General features: G+C 39.1%; 1 protein-coding gene across 33 annotated transcripts in view; it reads left to right on the top strand.

Moving 5' to 3' along the window:
- The window catches only part of DLG2 (discs large MAGUK scaffold protein 2), a 2,335,250-nt gene that overhangs the window by 1,696,334 nt on the left and 617,179 nt on the right, over positions 1 to 21,737 (top strand). For all 33 annotated transcript variants that reach the window (XM_086384619.1, XM_086384611.1, XM_086384617.1 and 30 more), the window contains one exon: positions 14,618 to 14,754. In XM_086384619.1, coding sequence (XP_086240745.1) covers positions 14,618 to 14,754 — 137 coding nt within the window. The remainder of the gene's footprint in view (positions 1 to 14,617; positions 14,755 to 21,737) is intronic.

Raw genomic sequence — 21,737 nt, 5'->3', positions numbered from 1 at the left:
CCCACTCCAGTGTTCTTGCCTGGAGAATCCCAGGGACGGGGGAGCCTGGTGGGCTGCAGTCCATGGGGTCACACAGAGTCGGACACGACTGAAGCGACTTAGCAGCAGCAGCACTCCTCATACAGTAATGCAGTAAGGGAGTCTCTCGTACTCAATGATTTCAAACATCTTCTTTAGCATGTCTGAAATCAGAAGATAAATACTAGAAATACAGGTTAGTGACTTCATAAATCTGAGCCATAATGAGTGAGTCTTCCATTGTTTCATAGACAGCAAAATGTCCTTGCAAAAAGAGGTACTTGTATAATTTTTTCAATTACATAACTCTCACTCTTTCCCAGTACCCAAGATAAATCCAGACTTTCCAATTATCTCTTTCACAAAGAGCCCCATAAGGATGATTAAGTGATGATTGCTTCCCCATCAGGAAGTAATGAAGTCAGACATCTGCTGAAAATGCCCGTTTGAACTCTTTGGTGAATTACAGTATGCTTATAAATGAATTTATGAATTTAGGGTTAGCTCTTAGATTCTTAGCAGATTGCAAATGTCTCTTGATGTTATATTTTATATTTCAAAGTTTGGTTTTTATGAGTAAGCTATGATAAACAGAGAAGAGAGAAGGGGGAGGAACCAGGAAAAGCTAATATTTCTAACAAAATCATGAACATGGAATTGAGAGATTAAAAAGTTTCCCCAAGTGAGTTTTAATAAGTGATAACTGAATATAGTGAAGAAGAAAGATGAAAAATGTAGGAAGGAGAAAATAGACCATCACTCCCCACAGAATATAATTTAATGTATTTTTAAACAAACAAAAAAAACCACTAATGAGGATAATTGGGAGTCGTCAAATCATATCACGTCATTTCCTTGCTTAAGACTCTTCAGAGGCTTCCCATTGTCACTAATATAGGGTCCAAATTCCGTAACGTAACACCACTGGACCTTCACAGCCTCTGTTTTTCCACTTCAGTTCTCAGTATTTCCTCCTAACCCCATTCTTTGACCATAATGATCAAGGCTTTATCACCTTTCTACAAACTACTCCCTCACTCCAAGAAGATTCCAGTGAAAATGATTCTGGGATGTTGGGAGAACGTATGGGCTGGAGTCTCCTCTTTCCTTTTGACCTTTCTGGATTCTTCCAGTTGGTGTTAGGGTATTAGTTTTGCATTCTTTACCAGGACATCCTGTTTATGATAACTCATGCAAGTGGCTACTATCTTGGCTGGCCAGAGCAGGTGGTTTCAGTCAGTGTGTTCTCTAACAATTTATCCTAAGAGACTTCCTACTCAAGATACTTCTTGGGAATTAGGGCAGAGGTCTCTTTCTTCTGTAACTGCTTCTGTGGATGTAGTCCTGCCTAGTAGAGTAGACGGCTCTCTCCACCTGACCTTGGTCGAGATATTCTGTGCCTGAAACCAGCATTCACCCTCATAGTAACAACAGTTTAGCCTGAAACTTTTGGATCCTCTCAGAGATGCTTAGAGTTCCTGTCTCTCTTCTAGCCATTCAGCAGGGCTCAGCTCAGCTGTCATTGTCCAAAAAGTTTTCTCTAACCCTGCCATCTGCCTTTTTCAAAAGCACTTGCTTCTGCATGCTCTGTTTCTCTTTTCTTCCACCCTGGTCTGTAAGTTCCTTGAGGACAGCAAGTGTGACCTATTCGTATGTATGTTTCCCTGGCCAGTGTTATGAGTTGAATTGTGTCCCCACAAAAGATGTTGAGGTCTTAACTCCCAGGACCTGTGGGTGTGACTGAAATTGAAAATAGGAAATTTGCTGATGTTCAAGATTAAGATGAGATGGTATGGTTGGCCTTAATCTATTAATGATATAATTGGTAATTGGTATCCTTATGAAAAGAAGAAAGTCGAACACAGACATACACACAGGGAGAATGTCATGTGAAGATGAAGGCAGAGATGGGAGTGATGCACTATACGCCAAGGAAGCCCAAGATAGTCAGCAAAACCCCAGAAGCTGGGAGTGAGGCACGACGCAGATTTTCCTTCCAAGCACTAGGAAGGAACCACAACTGCTGATGCCTTGATCTGGACTTCCAGCCTCCAGAATTCTCAGACAATAAATTTCTATTGTTTAAGTCACCCTGTTTGTGGCACTTCATTCCAGCAGCCCTAAAAAATGGATATAGCCTGGAACTTAAATATTTTTTAAAGAATCAATGAATGAAGTAACTCACTACCATTATTTTAGCAGCCTGAGCCCTTTCCTTCAAGGTTCATTAAAGTAAACTTAACAGTAAAAGGATTCAGCCATCTTTATTTAATTCATTAATTTTAAAAATTAGTTTTTAGGGCATCTACTTTATCCATAATGCTTCCAGGGAACATAAATAAAGAGAGTTACTGTTCCCTTTATCTTTAAAATGCTATTGTCTGATATGGGGGGTGGTAATTAAACTTCTCTGCAGCAGAGCTGACAGTTAGGTGGTACATTCCATAGTTGTGGTATGTTTATGGCAGTTGTCCGTTCTGGTTGGCTGGTGTTCATGCTATAGCAGCTATTAAATGTTTTAAGTATCAACCTTTCCTATAAATAGCTAATTCAATGTAGGAAATGATGTGACATTAAAAGTGAGAAAGAGAAATAGTGTTTTATGTGGTCATGAAGACAGATTACTTTTAATTTAAAGGGATGGTCATTAGGAAGGACTTTGCAGAAGAGGTGTTACTGGATAAGAGCCTTTGTATATGGAAATTTATCAAAACCCATCCAGATACCCTTCAGACTTTCTTGTCTGCTTTCCCCAGCAATAACCCCACCAACTGAGACATTCCCATCAAGCTTCAACAGATGAGTTATATCTCTCCAGTAATCTGCTGTTTTGTGGTGACTGTGTGTGTCGGGATCTGGATGCCTGCAAACAGTCTGGGCAGTTTTCAGAATCAATGTTAATGACCTTGCTTTAATTGGCAACTAGAATTAACCTGGAAGAAACATGCAGACAGACCTGGTGAATAGGTAGAGGCAGTGCCTCTCATGTATTTTTCATGCTGGAAGCTTGGAGGATGTTTCATTTCAAGTACATTAGAGGGTAAGCCAGTAAGAGAACATCTGAGCACACTTCGTCATACTCCCCCTGTGAGCAGTGAGCTGTGATCAGAGCAGGTTGTTTCATTTGTAAAGATGAAGGCAAGGGAGTGCTGCTTATTCTTGGGTTTAATAGAGAGTAAATACGTCTCTCATTGCTAATCTCTATTGTTTCTTTAGATACAATAGACACTTCATTAATTCCCAAACACACAAGGCAAGAGTTGGCGTATTAAAAGTGCTCAATATGGATTATTGGGGTCAGTTCTTCTCTGAAGCTAAAGCAGTCAGCTAAAATATACACATATCTGTTAATGTGGGATGCTTGATATTCAGAAGTATACCTATGCCGTGCGATCACTTGGTCTTTGAATGATTCAATCATTAGCTCATCCTGCCAGTATTTACTAAACAATCAGCATGTGCCAGCAGTGTGCATAATATGGTCTATTTTTATGCCGTCTCTACTTTCCAGGATCAGGATTAAATTGAAGAGAGAAGATCAACACACACAAAAGACTAATTTCAAAAGTGATTTAATCTAACTGCTTGCACTTTCTATGCTTACACTACTAGACCACTGAGAATTGCTGAAAAAAAAATTACTAGAATAGTCCTATTATTAATTCATAGTCACAAACCCTAACTAGACAATCAACAGTTCCTTGCGACTTTTCTGCTTTTTCTAATCAGTTATTTCTTCTATCTTCCTTAATATGTATTTCCAAATTTCTGTACTTTCTTTAAATCTCTGACTTCACCACTTCTCTCGTCTTGGCCCATGACCACACTTTCTTGTTATCGGAGTAAATTGGAGATGACAACTACTTTAGTGCACTGCCATTATCCAGTAATCTTAATCTTTATCTATGCCATCCTTTTCTCCTTCCCGCCTAACTCAGTGGAGAAAGAGTCCTTCTCTCTCCATTCATGCATTTATCCCAAACTATTATGCACTGTGTGTGTGTATGTGTTAGTTGCTCAGTCACGTCCAACTCCTTGTGACCCCACGGACTCTAGCCCGCCAGGTTCCTCTGTCCATAGGATGCTCCAGGCACAGTATCAGGGGCTATACATCAGTGAGTATAAGGAATATGGTTCTTCTGCTCTGACAGCCTATATTCTACCTAAGGTTACCTATTGCTTTCACATCAACTATTTCTCAAGTAAGTTTCTCAGATGAGCCATGCTATCTCCCCACTCTGGGTGTTTGAATGCATGTTTCCTTCTGTAGGGATGGTCACTCCCCACTCTCTTTTGCCTGGCTTATTTTCATCTAGGTCTCAGATCAGATATCAGGACCTACAGATAGCCTTCTCTGATACCCCTCCCCAAGCCAAAATAGTCAGCCCACCTATATGCTCCCACAGTTCCTGTTCCTCTCCTAGCAACACTTACCTCACCGGATTTTCATTGCCTCTTGTCTTACCTTCCATTAGAAAAGAACCATAAACTCTAAGTCACTGATATAACCGCAGTGTATATTGGGCAGTCCTTGACACATGAGTAGTTACCAGTAAGTGTTTGTTGAATGAGTTACCGCTTTCTATTTATTGGATTGGCCAAAAAGTTTGTTCAGGTTTTTCTGTAACATCTTACGGGAAAACATAATTGAACTTTTTGACCAACCCAACAAATAGAAGTGAAAGGTTGATACAGATAATTGATGCTACTGTGGTTCAACTTAGAAATGAACAACTTAGAGTTGGCCAAGACTTGAGTGGTCTTGAAAATTAAGTTTGATCCCTGGGTCAGAAAGATCCCCTGGAGGAGGGCATGGCAGTTGACTCCAGAATTCTTGTTTGGAGAATCCCATGGACAGAGTCTGGCAGGCTAACAGTTCATAGGGTTGCAAAAAATCAGACACAACTGAAGGGACTTAGCACACACGCATGCACATACATATACACACACATTTCATGCCATCCTCTCCTATTGGGGATGAATGAAGTAACTACAAACTAGACAGTTCCCGCAGGCAAGGAACCCACCCAGTCATCCAGAATTTTCTTCCAAACTTTTGGAAATTCCTGATAGGCCCTTGTTCTTTCTGCATTACATAGAGCAAATACTGATTACTTTTATATTGCTATGCTCATCGTATTATACTACCCTGTTTCTTCCCTTATTTCTTTTACTACTTCTCACTTCATTTTATTTGTCTTTATGTTATTGCTCTGAAACAGGGTTTCTCACAATGCAGTCCTCATACCACTAGCATTAGCATCATGTGAGGGCCTATTAGAAATGCAAATTTGGGAGCCCATGCCATATATGCTGTATCAGAAACTGGGGATACAGGCCGAATTCACTTCTCTCAAATAATAGTTATTCCTCAATGCACACACCACAGAATCCTCTTCTCTCTATAATCTCTTTCTTGTGGGGAATTCATTTTCATAGTTTCAATTACTGTAGCTATGTTGATAAATGCCCAGGCTTGTGTGTGTGTATATATGATTTCATTAGAAAGAGGTTGATATATGTATGCCAATGGTTGATTCACATTGATATTTGGCAGAAACCAACAAAATTTCTGTGAAGCAATTATCCTTCAATTTAAAACTTAATTAAAAATTTAAAAATAATTAATTTTTTAAATAAGCGAATAAAGGAAAGGAAAGAGGTAGACGTACTTAGCACTACTTAAACTGTGTGAATTAGAAGCTATGTTAATTTCCTGGTGCTACTTTAACAAATGGGCTTCCCTGGTGTCTCAATGGTCAAGAATCCACCTGCCAATGCAGGAGATGCAGGTTCAATTTCCTGGACTGGGAAGATCCCCTGGAGAAGGAAATGACAATCTACTCCAGTATTCTTGCCTGGGAAATCCCATGGACAGAGGAGCCTGGATGGCTACGGTCCATGGGGTCACAAAAGAGCCGAACATGACTTAGTAACTAAACAATAACAACACAGCTTAACAAATGATTATAAATTAGGTCGCTTGAAACAACATAAATTTATTCTCTTAATAGTTCTAGAGCCTGCAGGTCTGGGATCAAGATGTCAACCTGATTGATTCCTCCTGGAGGGCTCTGAGGGAGAGTTTGGTTCATGTTTCTCCTCTGGTTTTGGTAGTTGCTGGCAGGCCTTGGCATTTCTTGACTTAGAGGTGTATCATCCTGCTCTCTGTCTCTGTCATCATGTGCATTCTTCTCTGTGTGTTTCTGGGTTCAAATTTCCTCTTTTAATAAAGACACTAATCATTAGATTGGGGCTCACACTAATCCAGTATCAGTTCAGTTCAGTGGCTCAGTCGTGTCCGACTCTTTGCAACCCCATGGACTGCAGCACACCAGGTTTCCCTGTCCATCACCGACTCCCAGAGCTTACTCAAACTCATGTCCATTGTGTCACTGATGCCATCCAACCATCTCATCCTCCGTTGTCCTCTTCTCCTCCCACCTTCAATCTTTCCTAGCAGCAGGGTCTTTTCAAATGAGTCAGTTCTTTGCATCAGATGGACAAAGTATTGGAGTTTCAGCTTCAACATCAGTCCTTCCTAAGAATATTCAGGGCTGATTTCCTTTAGGATGGACTGATTGCATCTCCTTACAGTCCAAGGGACTCTCAAGAGTCTTCTCCAACACCACAGTTCAAAAGCATCAATTCTTCAGTGCTCAACTTTCTTTATAGTCCAACTCTCACATCTAGTATAACTTCATCTTAAGTTGATTCCATCTGCTAAAACCCTGGTTCCAAATAAAGTCACATTCACAGGTAATGCTTCCCTGGTAGCTTAGATGGTAAAGGATCCTTCTGCAATGTAGGAGACCTCAGTTTGATCCCTGTGTCAGGAAGATCCCCTGGAGAAGGGAGTGGCTCCCCACTCCAGTATTCTTGCCTGGAAAATTCCATGGACAGAGGAACCTGGCGGGCTACAGTCCGTGGGGATACAAAGAGTCAGACACAACGGAGTAACTAACACCACTCACAGCTAACAGGACTTAGGACTTCAGTCTGTTTTTAGAAAAGACATAATTCAGCCTCTAGCCATTGCCATGTGAATAGACTGTACTGTATGGAGTCACATGGAAGAGTCTGAGAAAGCTATATGTGATACAGAAATGAAGTTAGTAAGTGAAGATCCCTGTTTAGAAACTCCAGCTCTTTCAGTAAAAGAGGCTGCAGTAAGTTGAAGAGAAGGTCTTTTTAGGTAAGACAGAAGTATGGTCAAAGCTGGAACAGAATAAAAGCATTGATGGTAAGAGACTGAATATTCTAGAGAGGAAAAAAAGAATAATGAATAAAATTATAGGGTGAAGGAGAAGATTTAGGTTTGCAAACAAGAATGTTGCTCATTGCTTTGAGAAACGGTAGGTATAGACATGGAGACTTTTCATAATAAAATAGTCCTGGTTTTAGGCTGAAAGTATGAGTAGGTATTTTGAGGTCCATAGAAGAAAAGTTTGGAACATTGACTGTGGTGAGTTAATTGCGTGCTCTATGAGAGACCCTTAAGTAGGTTTGAGCCTACCTAGCAGGTGCTGTACAAATTTAAAATAGAACCCTTCTTTCAGTTCCAAACTTTGTCTTTTGAGGCCAGGAAGAATCCAGAGAGTAAGAAAATACAGCTTTGCTCTTTAATAATCATACCTATAACACCCAATGAGATAAATTATTCTCTCAAAATGAAAAGCACATTCTGGTATTTTTTTAAGCAAAGGTTTTTTTTTCCTAAAGGAAAGATGTAAAATCGTCTGTTATCTGTGTAGACTAGACCCACAGGTAAAGTTTTTTGTTTCATTTGTCCACTGAAATGCATGCATGTTCAGAAGTTTTCCCAAACAAGGCCTGTGAGGCTTTAGGCTGGATTCTGTATTTCCTTTAATAAAATAACGTAGTCAGAGTGTACAGAATACCACTATAGATTTGGTTTTGTTGTTGTTTTGTAAACCGCTAAACACCTTATGTTGCAGATCCTAGATAAACTATGACAGAAGCAGTCAGCTTAATATAATAATGCTAAAGTTTTGGAGATGCCTCAGAAAGTCCACCTGATAAAGTCATATAAAATGAAGTTGAACCAAGTTATTGAGTGATCATAAGACGTCATGGGACATAGCTCTTTATGCCCATAAAGACTATTGCCCTGTGCCGGAGCTGATGGTCTCCAGACAGGTATGTGCGGTGCCTTTGGAAAGGCACAGTGGTCAGGATCCATAGGAGCCAAGTCATAATGTCCATCCTCACCAAGATGCAGAGCAAGGAACGTGTAACTGAGGCCTTCCCCAGGGCCAAGTTCATGTTCCCTGGCCACCAGAAGATCCGCATCTCCAAGAAGTGAGGACTTACTAAGGTTTTTTTTGGTTTTTTTTTTTTTTTTGCAATTTTATTTATACATTTTTGAGTGTGCTTGGTCTTCATTGCTGTGTGGGCTTTTGTCTAGATGCGGTGCGTGGGCTTCTTACTGCAGCGGCTTCTCTTGTTGCAGAGCGGGGGCTCTTGGGTGCACGGGCTTCAGTACTTGCAGCTCTGGGGCTCCAGAGCACAGGCTTGATAGTTGTGGCCCTGGGCCCAGTTGCTCTGCCACATATGGGATCTCCCAGGATCAGGGGTTGAACCTGTGTCTCCTACACTGGCAGGTGGACTCTTTACTACTGAGCCATTTGACACGGATGAATTTGAAAACACAGTGGCAGAAAAGCAGCTCATCTCAGATGGCTGTGGGGTCAAATATCAACACATCCCTAATCATGGCCCCCTGGACAAATGGTGGACCCTGCACTCAGAGCCTCGGCACTATCCCTTCCTTACTCATGCCTGCCAATAATTCCTACTGTACTGTCCAAAAAAGACTGCGTGGCTACTTTGTAATCACATGACTCTTACAAGCTTTGGGGGTTTTATTCTAAGCTTCTCCCATGCAGTATAAGTCTGTGCTCCCAAGGCTTCCTCCTTCAGGCTTCCCTCTCTCACTGACACCTGCTCCTCAGCACAGTCAGACAAGGGGAAAGGGTGAACTGGGATTCTTCATGTCCTTTTTTTCACAGGAGGAGGAAAAGACTGCGTTGGGAAAGGTTAAGTTAAAGGCTTTATACAGCATGTAGATAATCCATTCCCTGTGCCTGCATCCCTGAAGTTGACCTGAGGATATACAATTTGGGGATATGCGGGCTATATGCAAAGAGGAAGCCAGCTTTATGCACTGGAAGTAATCCTGAAATTATTTGCACATCACATGTTTGTCAAATGGATCAGTTTTTAATTTGGAGAATTAGGTGTTTAAATTTCACTTGCTTTCTCCCTTTGCCAGAGTACTAAAATATCCACTGATTTTACTTCCTTTGTGATTTTCATACTCACTTTATGTCCACTTTCTTTAATACTGACGCATGCCCAGGCTTGTTTAGTATTATCCTTAAGAGCCAAACATTTCACAGTCAATAGTGCTAGGCTCAGTTTTTAGGATGAGACCTACCAACTCTTGTCACTGAGTTTATTTTATAATTGATTAGTTTGCTGTCTCCTGATGATCCGGGGCTATTTGTTTATCATGGACACATCTTTTCAGTGCTGTAAGCGATTCTCTAAATTTGTCACTTAACAAAAACCGGTGTTCCTTAATCAAATCTTTATACTAGTCATTGTATTTATCTTGTTAGGGACCACTCTAGCTTATCTGTCTTACCATAATATAGGTTTTGAGTGTTTGCTAGGCATTTCTGTCTCAATTTACAGCACAGGGGAACTGGGATTTTATGAACATTTTGTGATCTAAGTCAGGGCAGCTGACTCTTTAGTCACTGAGTCAGTCTGGATGTATTGGTTTGAAAAATGCATTCTCTTTTATCAGTTCAAACTCAATATTGAAGGCCCAGCCTGATTGTAAACCTTTTGCTGATTTCTCCTGCTCTTCTAGAAGTAAGTCATGGTCCCCTCTGTCCTCACATATCATAGTACCATGATAGAACTTATCCTAACCAGTTAAGTTATGTCAAGATGCTTAGGTATTCGTTTTTCCAAACAACTTGAGAGAGAAAAAAAGCAGAGAATTTTTATTTATCAAGAATCTGTTGTGTGCGACTTCCCTGGTCGTCCAGTGTTAAAGAATCTGCCTTCCAATGTGGGGGACACAGGTTCGATCTCTGGCTGGGGAACTAAGATCCCACATGCCTTGGGGCGGCTAAGCTCATGAGCCACAACCAGAGAGAAGCCCTCACGCCGCAGCGGAAGATCCCGTCTGCCGCACCTAGACCAACATGGCCAAATAAATAAATATTTTTTAAAAGAATCTGTTTTGTAATAACTGCAAATGGAATGTAACCTTTCAAAACTGTGTAAATATTTTTAAAAGAAATTTTGAAAAAAAGAATCTCTATTATGTGCCAATTACTCTAGAGCATAGATATACTTATTCCCCTGTTACAGATTAGGAGGCTGGGACTGCAGTTCACACAGTCAGTGGATGGAATGGTCAGGACTCGAGGATGCCTCTGCTGTTACCCTCTTGCATTCCCAGTGGTTGCCATAAACCCTGTGTAGACTAAGATGGGGAGGTAACCAGACTGCACGTGCGGCAACGGCCCGCCCCATACAGTTATCAAATCTAGCTGAGGACATCCGCTTTCTCAGCTGTCCCCCTCTCTTCAAAGCCACCAGCTTCCTCTTTAAGGGAATCTTTCTCAGAGACAGGTGGCTTTCCTTGTGGTCTTCTATTCATTTGCTTATCCATTCTTTCATTTAGTGTGTATTTAAGAGGTAACTATGTACCTACCCTTGTTCTACTGCGTAGCATGAAACCATTAAAAATCCCTGTCATCTGGAGTTTATATTTTCACCAAGAAGATGGACAATAAAAAAAAAATATATATATATAGATGATTTATCTAGTATATTACAATGTGGTAAGTGCTAAGGGACATTGAGAATAGAGCAGGATAAGGAGGTGGGGTAGATTGTTAGGGGACAGTTATTAAACAGATGGGTCAGAGTCAGGCTTCCAGAGAAACTGAAATTTTTACCGTGCCCTGAAGGCAGCGTGTTCCAGGCAACAGTAACAGCTAGAGCAAATACCTTGAGATAGAAGGGTGTCTGGTGTGTTCTAGAAATGTCAAGGCCGTCAGTGTGTCTAGAGTGGATTGAAGGAGTGAAGCATGAGCACATGAAGGGAGACAATGGTCCTATAAAGTAGACAGACTACCCCTGTTTTAGCAGAGTGTGTATGAGGAAGCCAGTGCCTCCAAACTCGTGATTTGAATTTGGGCTTATTGCTCGGTGGGACTAGCCCACGTGTGTCTTCCACATGTGGGAGCCCACAGAGCAGCCTTCCAAAAATCAGTGCCATCAGCTAAGTTTAGAGCATTGCTTCAGCCAGGTTCAACCGCGCTTACTTTTATGAACTCATGGATCATTATTTCTGTAGTGTTTCTGATCAATCCATTTTTTTACATTTATGTTGGCTGCAGTTAATAGCAACTGGTTTTACAATGCATGGTATGCACTCAGGAGATGCTTGTTGAATGAATGGATATGTGAGTGAGTGAGTGAATGACTAAGTGAATGGATGGATGGATAGACAGGACCAGATTCTATTTTATAACACAGATGGATACTTCTGCCTGTAAATAACCTTGTCTTCTGGATATAGACATAAGCTATACATTTAACTTATCATGTTAAATTGAATGGTTGAATGTTGAGCAAATATTGATTATTTTAAAATATAGCCATGTTCCATCTAAGTAAGAGAAATCAGGGAAAATGTGTAGTTCTGTACCTTTAGAGCAGTTCTCTAGCTCTTACTAAAATTACTTTACCCCATCTTAAGCAAAATCACCAGTTAAGAAGTACTTAAGTCTAATCTTAGAGGGGAAAAGTTATTTCCTTTTTAGCTGGTATATTTATGTCTACAGTATCCATAGTGATTTTATTGTCTTGGTAAAATCTTCAACTTCAAATGTCAACTACATAGTTATTCCCTTTGTTGGACTTATCCTTGTTTGCAGTGGTAATTTGTTTTCTTAGCTCTTCTGTAACTCAGACTGGCTGTGGCATTTACTGTTGGCATGGTAGATGTGGATCAGAGTCCCTGGGTTTTCTTTAACCTTTTGTCCACAGTTTGGAATGACTTTTGTACTATTGTAAAGGCAGCAGATTGATCCTAGCATGTGGCTATGAAGCTTTTGTAAATATTGGTATGTTTTTTAAACTTCCCTATAATCATGTATAAATATGAAGTAACAGTTTTGGAAAATATGAGCTGATATATATTTTCAATTTCATAGAAAATGCCAGTTGGGGACATTTTATTTATTCTTGGTCATCTTTCACTTGATATACAAATTCTTTAAATAAGAGGCAAAGAAATACATTTATAGAGCTATACAATGTCAAAACATCAATACAGAATAGTCACCTCTCTAGTAGGAGATTAAATAACACTTACTTTAAGTGCCCACCAATTTAAATCCATTTTTCTTTTGTTGTTAACTATTATAGTTAATTTAATAGAAAAATCATTTCACTTGAAATATCATTCCAGAGGTGTTACTTTATAATTTACCATGCCATTATTTTTCCATTAACTAATTATTTATGCTATCTTAAGAATAGCATATATCCCTGTTCAATATTTATTCAATACAAGGATAGTGAAATGGAGTATTTTTTATTGTTATATAAAGTGCCAAAAATTTTTATGATTATTTCCTCATAAAACAAGTGTTTGATATTTCAAAACTGGAGGAGGGGTGGTAATTGCTTAAGACAAATAAGTTACAGAGATTTTCTGTCTTTAGTAATAGAAGTTTTTATTTATATCTTCCTTTCTGAGTAATTGCATGTTAATTATAATAATTTTCAAATACAATGAAAATATACGCTACAAGTATTGTCCTGAATATATATTCAATCATATTCTGAGAAGGTTTTTTGTTCTTATGCTTTTATTTTTTTTTTATCATTATCTATTTAATTGCAAAGAATGAATAAAATCATAACTTGTCTCATTACTGACTTATAACAGGGTTTTTCTTATGCTTTTAGAGAGTCCATCAGTTATTCTTTTAAAAGGGCCTCATAATGAATTTTTAATGACTCTATTCTTGTTGTCATTCCATAGTTTAAATGAAAATTTGTGACAACATGGATAGACCTAGAGGATATTACGCTAAGTGAAATAAGTCAGACAGAGAAAGACAGATACTGTATAATTTCACTTACGTGTGAAATCTAAAAACGAAAACAAATGAACAAACATAGCAAAATGGAAACAGAGCTCTAAATACAGATCACAAAAAAGTGGTTGCCAGAGGAGAGAAAAGTGGATGGGTGGGCAAGAAATAGGCGAGGAAGATTAAGAGGTACAAACTGTCACCTGCAAAATGAATGAGTCATGATTGTGAAATGCACAATGTCAGGAGTATAGTCAGTCAGTGTGTAATATTTTTGTACAGTGACATATTGTAACTAGACTTACGATGGTGATTATTTTGAAATGCATAGAAATATCTAATCACTATGTTATAAATAGAAAATAGCATAGTGGTGTAGTCAATTATACTTCAAAAACAAGCAAACTCAATCGTAGAAGAAGAGATCAAGGTTGTGATTACCAAGAGTTGAGGGGTGAGGAGAAGGGGCAATTAGATGAAGGCACCACGGTACAAACTTTCACTTAAAAGATAAATAATACTAGGGGTGTAATATGTAACATAATTAACACTGCTGTATGTTAGATAAGAAAGTTAAGAGAGGAAATCCTAAGGATTCTCATCACAAGGAAAAATTTGCTTCTGTTTCTTTCATTTTGTATCTATATATGATGGATGTTCACTGAACTTATTATGACAGTCATTTCATGATGTATATAAATCAGATCATCATTCTATGTACCTTAATCTTATACAGTACTATGTCAATTATATACCAATAAAACTGGAAGAAATTTATATGGCATAGCAGTGTAAAATTCTTCTCTCCAAATGGATAATTTCCATGTTTAAAAATGATTTGATATTTCATGGTTTGCTATAAAAATAATATAGCCAAAGTATATAATCTCTTTATTCTTTAGACTGTGTGCAGGGATAATTCATTTGTGTTCATTCTTTTTTAACTACAAGTTAATAACAGGAAGTCTGAAAATATGACAAGGTACCCAGAGAAGGAAACATGAAGGGCAAGCAATGAACAAATCCTTATCTTCTCTCTGAAATTATTACACCGATATCCAATGTATCTTCCTCATGGCTCTTTATCTCAGAATTTGTCAACTGTTCAAATGGCTAAACTTTTCATTTTGAAAGGTCAAATATATCTAGGTCTCTACCCAAATGATTGGCAGTACTTCTGTTTGCTATGCTAGAGTAACAACAGCATCAGCAAAGATGAGCCCATAGACTAAACGTGGGCAGGACTACGCTTGGGTTCTGCTTTATTAGCATTAATCAGCAAGCTTTCAAATATTTAAAGAGCAAAGTTGATTGGAGTAGAATTTATTGTTATTTATTACTATTGTAACAAATGAAAGCTTAATTTTTTTTGACTGTTCAAGTGTGACTAATGGCACTTTCTTAAACCAATACAAGGCTTTTGTTTTTCTGTTCCTTTTCTGTAGGTTTAGGCTTCAGTATCGCAGGAGGTGTGGGAAACCAGCACATTCCTGGAGACAATAGCATTTATGTCACTAAAATTATCGACGGAGGAGCTGCACAGAAAGATGGAAGGTTGCAAGTAGGAGACAGGCTACTAATGGTGAGTGTGACTCAAGCAGGGCCATGTGTATGTTTATAAAGCTCTTATTTTCCAGGGTATGACTGTCATAGTCATTTTAGGCTGCCTTTACAGGATACTATAGTCTAGGTGACTTAAACAACACACATTTTATTTTCTCACAGTTTTGGAAGCGGGGAAATTTAAGAGCAAAGTTCTGGTCCATCCAGTTTCTGGTGAGGTCTCTCTCCTTGGCTTGCAGACAAGTGTCTTCCTGCTGCTTCCTCCCATAGCCTTTTCTCTGTGCTCGCCTGAGAGATCTCTTCTCAGAAGGTCATATGTCCTATTAGATTAGAGCTCCACCCTCAAGTCGTCTCATTAATAACCTTGTGCCGTGCTTAGTCGCTCAGTTGTGTCCGACTTTTTGTGACCTTATGGACTGTAGCCCACCAGGCTTCTCTGTCCATAGGATTTCCCAGGCAAGATTACTAGAGTGGCTTGCCATTCCCTTCTCCAATGGATCTTCCTAACCCAGGGATCAATCCCAGGGCTCCAGCATTGCAGGTGGATTCTTTACCATCTGAGCCATCAGGGAAGCCCAATTTATTACCCCCTAAAGACCCTACTTCCATATACAGTCAGGTTGGGTGTTAGAACTTCAACATAAGAATTTGGGAGGAGAAAGCACAATTCAGTCCATAGCAGTCACCTTGGTAAAAATAGAAAAGAAGAGAGAGCAGATTTTGTTGTAAGAGATATCAGAAGCACAGGTATAATTGGATCTGATTGGCTGATATTTTAAGAGCAGAAATCTAAGTTTTCACCAGTTTCCATAGGCACAGAGATTATATGTTGTTCTTCCAATATAATCCAGCTCCTATCAGCCAGAGAGACTACTTAATCCAGACTGGTAAAGAGGTGGGCTTTGCCTAGCAAAGGAAGTAATGCTGTCTGCTTTATTGATATGCACATTTCTATGGCACTGTGTTCCTTTCTTCAATCAGCATAGACAGAGTCCTTGACTTCCAAGGTTTCATAATTTGAGTTCTGTCACATGTATAAATGGATCCTTCCTCTTCTCCTTTCAGACAGATTTATTACTGTTTTATTTGCCAGCTGCTTGCAGGCTTTAGGAGTCTTAGACAGTGGTTGACATCAACACACAACCACCCTTTCTGAGCCATGGAGTTATATAATAAACTCCTGGGCTTCCCAGGGGGCGCTAGGGGTAAAGAACCTGCCTGCCAACGCAGGAGACATGAGTTCGATCCCTGGGTCAGGAAGATACCCTCAGGAAAAAAATGGAAACCCACTCCAGTGTTCTTTCCTGGAGAATCCCATGGATAGAGGAGCCTGGCAGGCTACAGTCCATAGGGTCACAAAGAGTCAGACATGACTGAAGCAACTTAGCGCACACATGCAGGCAAAGCAAAATGTAGGCAATTATAAGCAGTATAATGGTGGGGGTTGCATGTAATAAAACTGTTCATCTCCATTTGCTGTTTTATATTGTCTACAGGATAGTAATATACTGAAAATCAATAGAAGATAACCCTCAAGAAGGACATCTAGTGATATGTCTACCCTTGTGAACCAGGATCTTGAGTCTTTATCACAGGGAGCCAGTGTCTCCAATACTTTCATGAGTAGTATTTAGGAAGGATCAACCTCTACCATTTCAACAGAATAGTAATTTCTAAGACATGTGCAAGCTTTGCAGGTTGAACTTCAAAGTTCATTGTGCCCACATCCCTGGGCTCTAGACAGGTTGTTTGTTGTCCCACTGGCTTAATTTCATAGGTGTCAGTGATTTTTGTATTGAATTATCTGGATAAGAGCTTAATACGAATCTTGATAACTAGCATTTATTTGGCATTTGCTATGCTCCATGTTCTTTTAAAAGTGCTTTTCTGTAATGTAGCATGTATTTTTCACAACAGCCTCTTTTATAAGCAGAGGGAAACTGAGGTATAGAGAGGTTTACTAGCTTGGCCATGGTCATAGAGTCAGCAATAGAATGGGATTTCAAATGCTTGTAACCACCAAATGTGGTCTTTGCATGTGTTTCCTAGAATTTGTTATTCTAGGAAATTATTTCCTTCCTACCTTTGATCTCCTTGCAGTCAAAGAGACTCTCAAGGAAGTCTTGAGAAAGGAAGACTTCCTTCCTAGAGTCTTCTCCAGTATCACAATTCTTTCCTTCCTTCATCATTCATTCATTCCTTTATCTAAAAAATAATAGATTGAGCGCCAGTCATGCCCTAGGCAATAGCCACTATGCAGGAAGGAACTCTGTCAGCAGAAAAAGTATGGTCAAACTGAATGGGCAAAAAAAATGTAGCATTAATGACTTTAGTCAAAGTTACAACTAAGATTTTTTGGTTTCTTTACCACTTGAAGTCACTGCAATTTTATTTTCTCTTTTTAAAGCAATTTAGAGGTATGATTGACTGTAAAAAGCTGTACATATTTAATGTATACAACTCCATGGCTTTGAAGATAAGTACATACTGATGAAACTATCACCACCTTCAAGGTTATAAAATTATCCATCACTTCCCACAGTTTTTCTTCTTCCTATTATTATTATTTTGTGTGTGTAAATAGTAAGAACACATAACACAAGATCTACCTTCTTAGCAAATTTTAAGTTTAAGACAGGGAAGCCTGGTATGCTGCAGTCCATGGGTTTGCAGGGAGTCGGGCATGACTTAGCAAATGAACAAGAACAAAAAGATACTGATATTTATAGGCTATGGGGTATATAGAAGACCTACTATTTTCATTCTTGAGATGTTCTGAAATTTGTTTGCTTGTTTTTTATTACCTTCAATGTGAAAGTTGGTTCCTATGATGTTTTGCTTCTGAAGCAGAAAGGTATTATTTGGACATAAGGCAACTCCCTCTTACAACTTCTCTCAAGAAGACAAAGTTTGTTGTTTCTTGACTTAGAAATGGAATGAACTGTGCTATTCATATTCTACATAGTACTGAGTTGAAAAATGAAGGAGTAACATGTGTTGTTGTTCAGTCACTAAGTCTTGTCCACCTCTTGCAATCCCATGGACTGCAGCCTGCCAGGCTCCACTGTTTTTCACTATCTCCCAGAGTTTGTTCAAATTCATGTCCAGTTGAGTCAGTAATGCTAACTAACCATCTCATCCTCTGTGCCCTCTTCTCTTTTTGCCTTCAATCTTTCCAAGCATCAGGGTCTTTTCAAATGAATTGATTCTTCACATCAGGTAGCCAAAATATTGAAGCTTCAGTTTCAGCATCAGTCCTTCCATTGAATTTTCATGGTTGATTTCCTTTAGGACTGACTGGTTTAATCTCCTTGCAGCCCAGTGGACATTCAGGTGTCTACTCCAGCACCACAATTCAAAAGCATCAATTCTTTGGCACTCAGCCTTCTTTAAGGTCCAAATCTCACATCTGTACATGACTACTGGAAAAACCATAGCTTTGACTATATGGGCTTTGTTGGCACAGTCATGTCTCTGCTTTTTAATCCACTTTCTAGGTTTGTCATAGCTTTCTTTCCAAGGAGCAAGTGTCTTTAATTTCATGGCTGCAGTCACTGTCAGCAGTGATTTTGGAGACCCCAAAGTAAAACCTGTCACTGCTTCCACTTTTTACCCTTCTATTTGCCATGAAGTGCTGGGACCGGATGCCATGATCTTAGTTTTTGAATACTGAGTTTTAAGCCAGATTTTTCCCTCTCCTTTTTCACCCTCATCAAGAGGCTCTTTAGTTCCTCTTCACTTTCTCCCATTAGAGTGATATCATCAGCATATCTAAAGTTATTGAAATTTCTCCCAGAAATCTTGATTCCAGCTTGTGATTCATCCAGCCTGGCATTTCACATGTTCAGCCTTGTCGTACTCCTTTCCCAATTAGGAACCAGTCCATTGTTCCATGTCCAGTTCTAACTGTTGCTTCTTAACCTGCATGGTCTTGTATTCCCATGTCTTTCAGAATTTTCCAGCTTGTTGTGATCCACCCAAAGGCTTTAGCACAGTCAATGGAGCAAAAGAAGATGCTTTTCTGGAATTCCTTTTCTTTCTTTATAATCCAATGAATGTTGGCAGTTTGATCTCTGGTTCCTCTGCCTTTTCTAAACCTATCTTGTACTTCTGGAAGTTCTCAGTTCATGTACTGTTGAAGCCTGGCTTGAAGGACTCTGAACCTTACTTTGCTAGCATGTGAAATGAGTACAATTGTGTGGTGGTTTGAACATTCATTGGCATTGCCCTTCTTTGGGATTGGAATGAAAACTGATTTTTCCAGTCATGTGGCCACTGCTGTTTTCCAAATTTGCTGATATATTGAGTGCAGCACTGTAACAGCATCCTGTTTTAGGATTTGAAATAGCTCAGCTGGAATTCTATCACATCCACTAGCTTTGTTCATAGTAATGCTTCCTATGGCCCACTTGACTTTGCATGCCAAGATGTCTGGCTCTAAGTGAGTGACCACACCATTATGGTTATCTGGATCATTAAGAACTTTTTTGGATAGTTTTCTGTGTTTTCTTGCCACCTCTTCTTAATCTCTTCTGCTTCTGTTAGGTCCATACCATTTCTATCCTTTATCATGCATATCTTTGCATGAAATGTTCCCTTGATCTCTCCAATTTTCTTGAAAAGATCTCTATTCTTTCCCATTCTATTGCTTTCTTCTGCTTCTTTGAATCATTCATTTAAGAAGGCCTTCTTACTTCTCCTTGCTCTTCTCTAGAACTCTGCATTCGGTTGGGTACATCTTTCCCTTTCTCCTTTGCTTTTTACTTGTCTTCTTTTCTCAGCTATTTGTAAGCCCTCCTCAGACAATCATTTCGCCTTTTTGCATTTCTTTCTCTTGGGGATGGTCTTGATCAATACCTCCTGACATGAACCTCCAACCATAGCTCTTCAGGCACTCTGTCTATCAGATCTAATGTCTTGAATCTATTTCTCACTTCCACTGTATAATCATAAGGGATTTAATTTAGGTCATACCTGAATGGCCTGGTGGTTTCCCCTACTGTCTTCAATTTAAGTCTGAATTTTGCAATAAGGAGTTCATGATCTGAGCCACAATCAACTCCCGGTCTTGTTTTTGCTGACTGTATAGAGCTTCTCCATCTTTGGCTGCAAAGAATATAATCAACCTGATTTTGGTATTGACCATCTGGTGATGTCCATGTATAGAGTCTTCTCATGTTGTTGTAAGAGGATGTTTGCTATGACTGGTGTGTTCTCTTGAGAAAACTCTATTAGCTTTGCCCTGCTTCATTTTGCACACCAAGGCCAAACTTACCTGTTACTCCAGGTATCTCTTAACTTCCTACTTTTGAATTCCAATCCCCTATGATGAAAAGGACATCTTTTTTTGGTGTTAGTTCTAGAATGTCTTGTAGGTCTTCATAGAACCATTCAACTTCAGTTCTTTGGCATCAGTGGTTGGGGCATAGTCTTGGATCTGTGATGTTGAATACTTTACTTTGGAAATGAACCGAGATCGTTCTGTCATTTTTAAGATTGCACCCAAGTACTGCATTTTGAACTCTTGTTGACTTTGAGGGCTACTCCATTTCATCTAAAGTATTCTTGCCCATAGTAGCAGATATAATAGCCATCTGGATTAAATTCCCCTCTCCCTGTCCATTTTAGTTCACTGATTCCTAAAATGGCAAAGTTCACTCTTGCTATCTCCTGCTTGACCACTTCCAGTTTACCTTGATTCATGGACCTAACAGTCCAGGTTCCTATGCAATACTGTTCTTTACAGCACTGGACTTGACTTTCACCACCAAACACATCCGCAACTGAGCGTCATTTCGTCTTTGACCCAGCCCCTTCATTCTTTCTGGAGCTATTAGTAATTGCCCTCTGCTTTTCCCGAGGAGCATATTGGATACCTTCTGACCAGTGGGGCTCATTTTCTGGTGTCATATCTTTTTGTCTTTTCATACTGTTCATGGCGTTCTTGCAGCAAAAATACTGGAGTGGTTTGCCATTCCCTCCCATAGTGTGTCATAGTTAGTGATTGATTTGACCTTTGGCTCATTGTTCTACAAGAATTTGGGTGTAGATAACTCTTCTGGACCTCTTCTTGTATTTCTTCAACTGCTGCTATTACAATGTCATGCTAGAAGTGTGCTGATATCTTGAAGTTCTGTTTAAATTTTTAGCTTTATATTCAAATTCTTAAAAACAATAAAAAAAAACCACAAAGTCTAGAAAATTCTGTCAAAGGATTTTCTAGGCACCAAGCTATTTTCCCATTATCATTTTCTGGAGATTCATCGTAGATACAATGATTTCCAAAATAGCTGTGACATAATCCTCAACTGTTTTGAATGTTAAAGCATAGTTTTAAAAAAAATTCACCTTCAACAATAATAGGTCTCTCTCCTCTTACATAAGTAAAACCTAATTAGTAGTTCCAAGGCAACTGCCAAGCTGAATCTGGAAATGAAAGAAAATGATTCATTTTATAAAATTCTGAAAGAAAAATGACCATGAGAGAGAGCATACAGGAAAAAAAAATAATAATAATAACAGAAACCTCCCCAAAAGATGAATTATCTTGTTTCAACCAATTTATTAATTCTCTTCTTATGTCACTTGTATCCACCTCTTCTTCCCTTTACAACCCTGCATTTATATCTTCTTTCTCTTTCTCCTCTCCTAACCTTCCCCAAAGGAAGTGTGAATAATTTAGATTTTGTGATTTACCAGCTGTACCACACTGTTTTTCTCTAAATAGATATTCTTTTCTTTTTCTAAAACAATTTGTGCCACTCCCCTCTCACGCTTCTTAGGGAAAATTCATTCATAGTTCTGTGAGTAAACTGACCTAAAGTGAAACTCCATTAACTTCTTTAGACTTCTGTGGCTAGATCACCCTAATTCAGGAAGTTGAAAGCATCTACCCTGCTGTAAGAGGGATCTTTTGGTGGTAGTGTAGGGATCATTAGTAATAAACCTTTCAGTTCTTCAACTGCAAATTGGGTACTTTTTCCCCTAAGTATTTCTTGTATC

The sequence above is a fragment of the Bos grunniens genome, chromosome 29 (genome assembly GCF_055505025.1).
Source record: "Bos grunniens cultivar Pamir isolate PY7600 chromosome 29, Bosgru_T2T1.0, whole genome shotgun sequence".
Lineage (NCBI taxonomy): Eukaryota > Metazoa > Chordata > Mammalia > Artiodactyla > Bovidae > Bos > Bos grunniens.
Note: the sequence above shows the minus strand (reverse complement) of the source record. Positions and strands in the feature narration are given on the sequence as shown.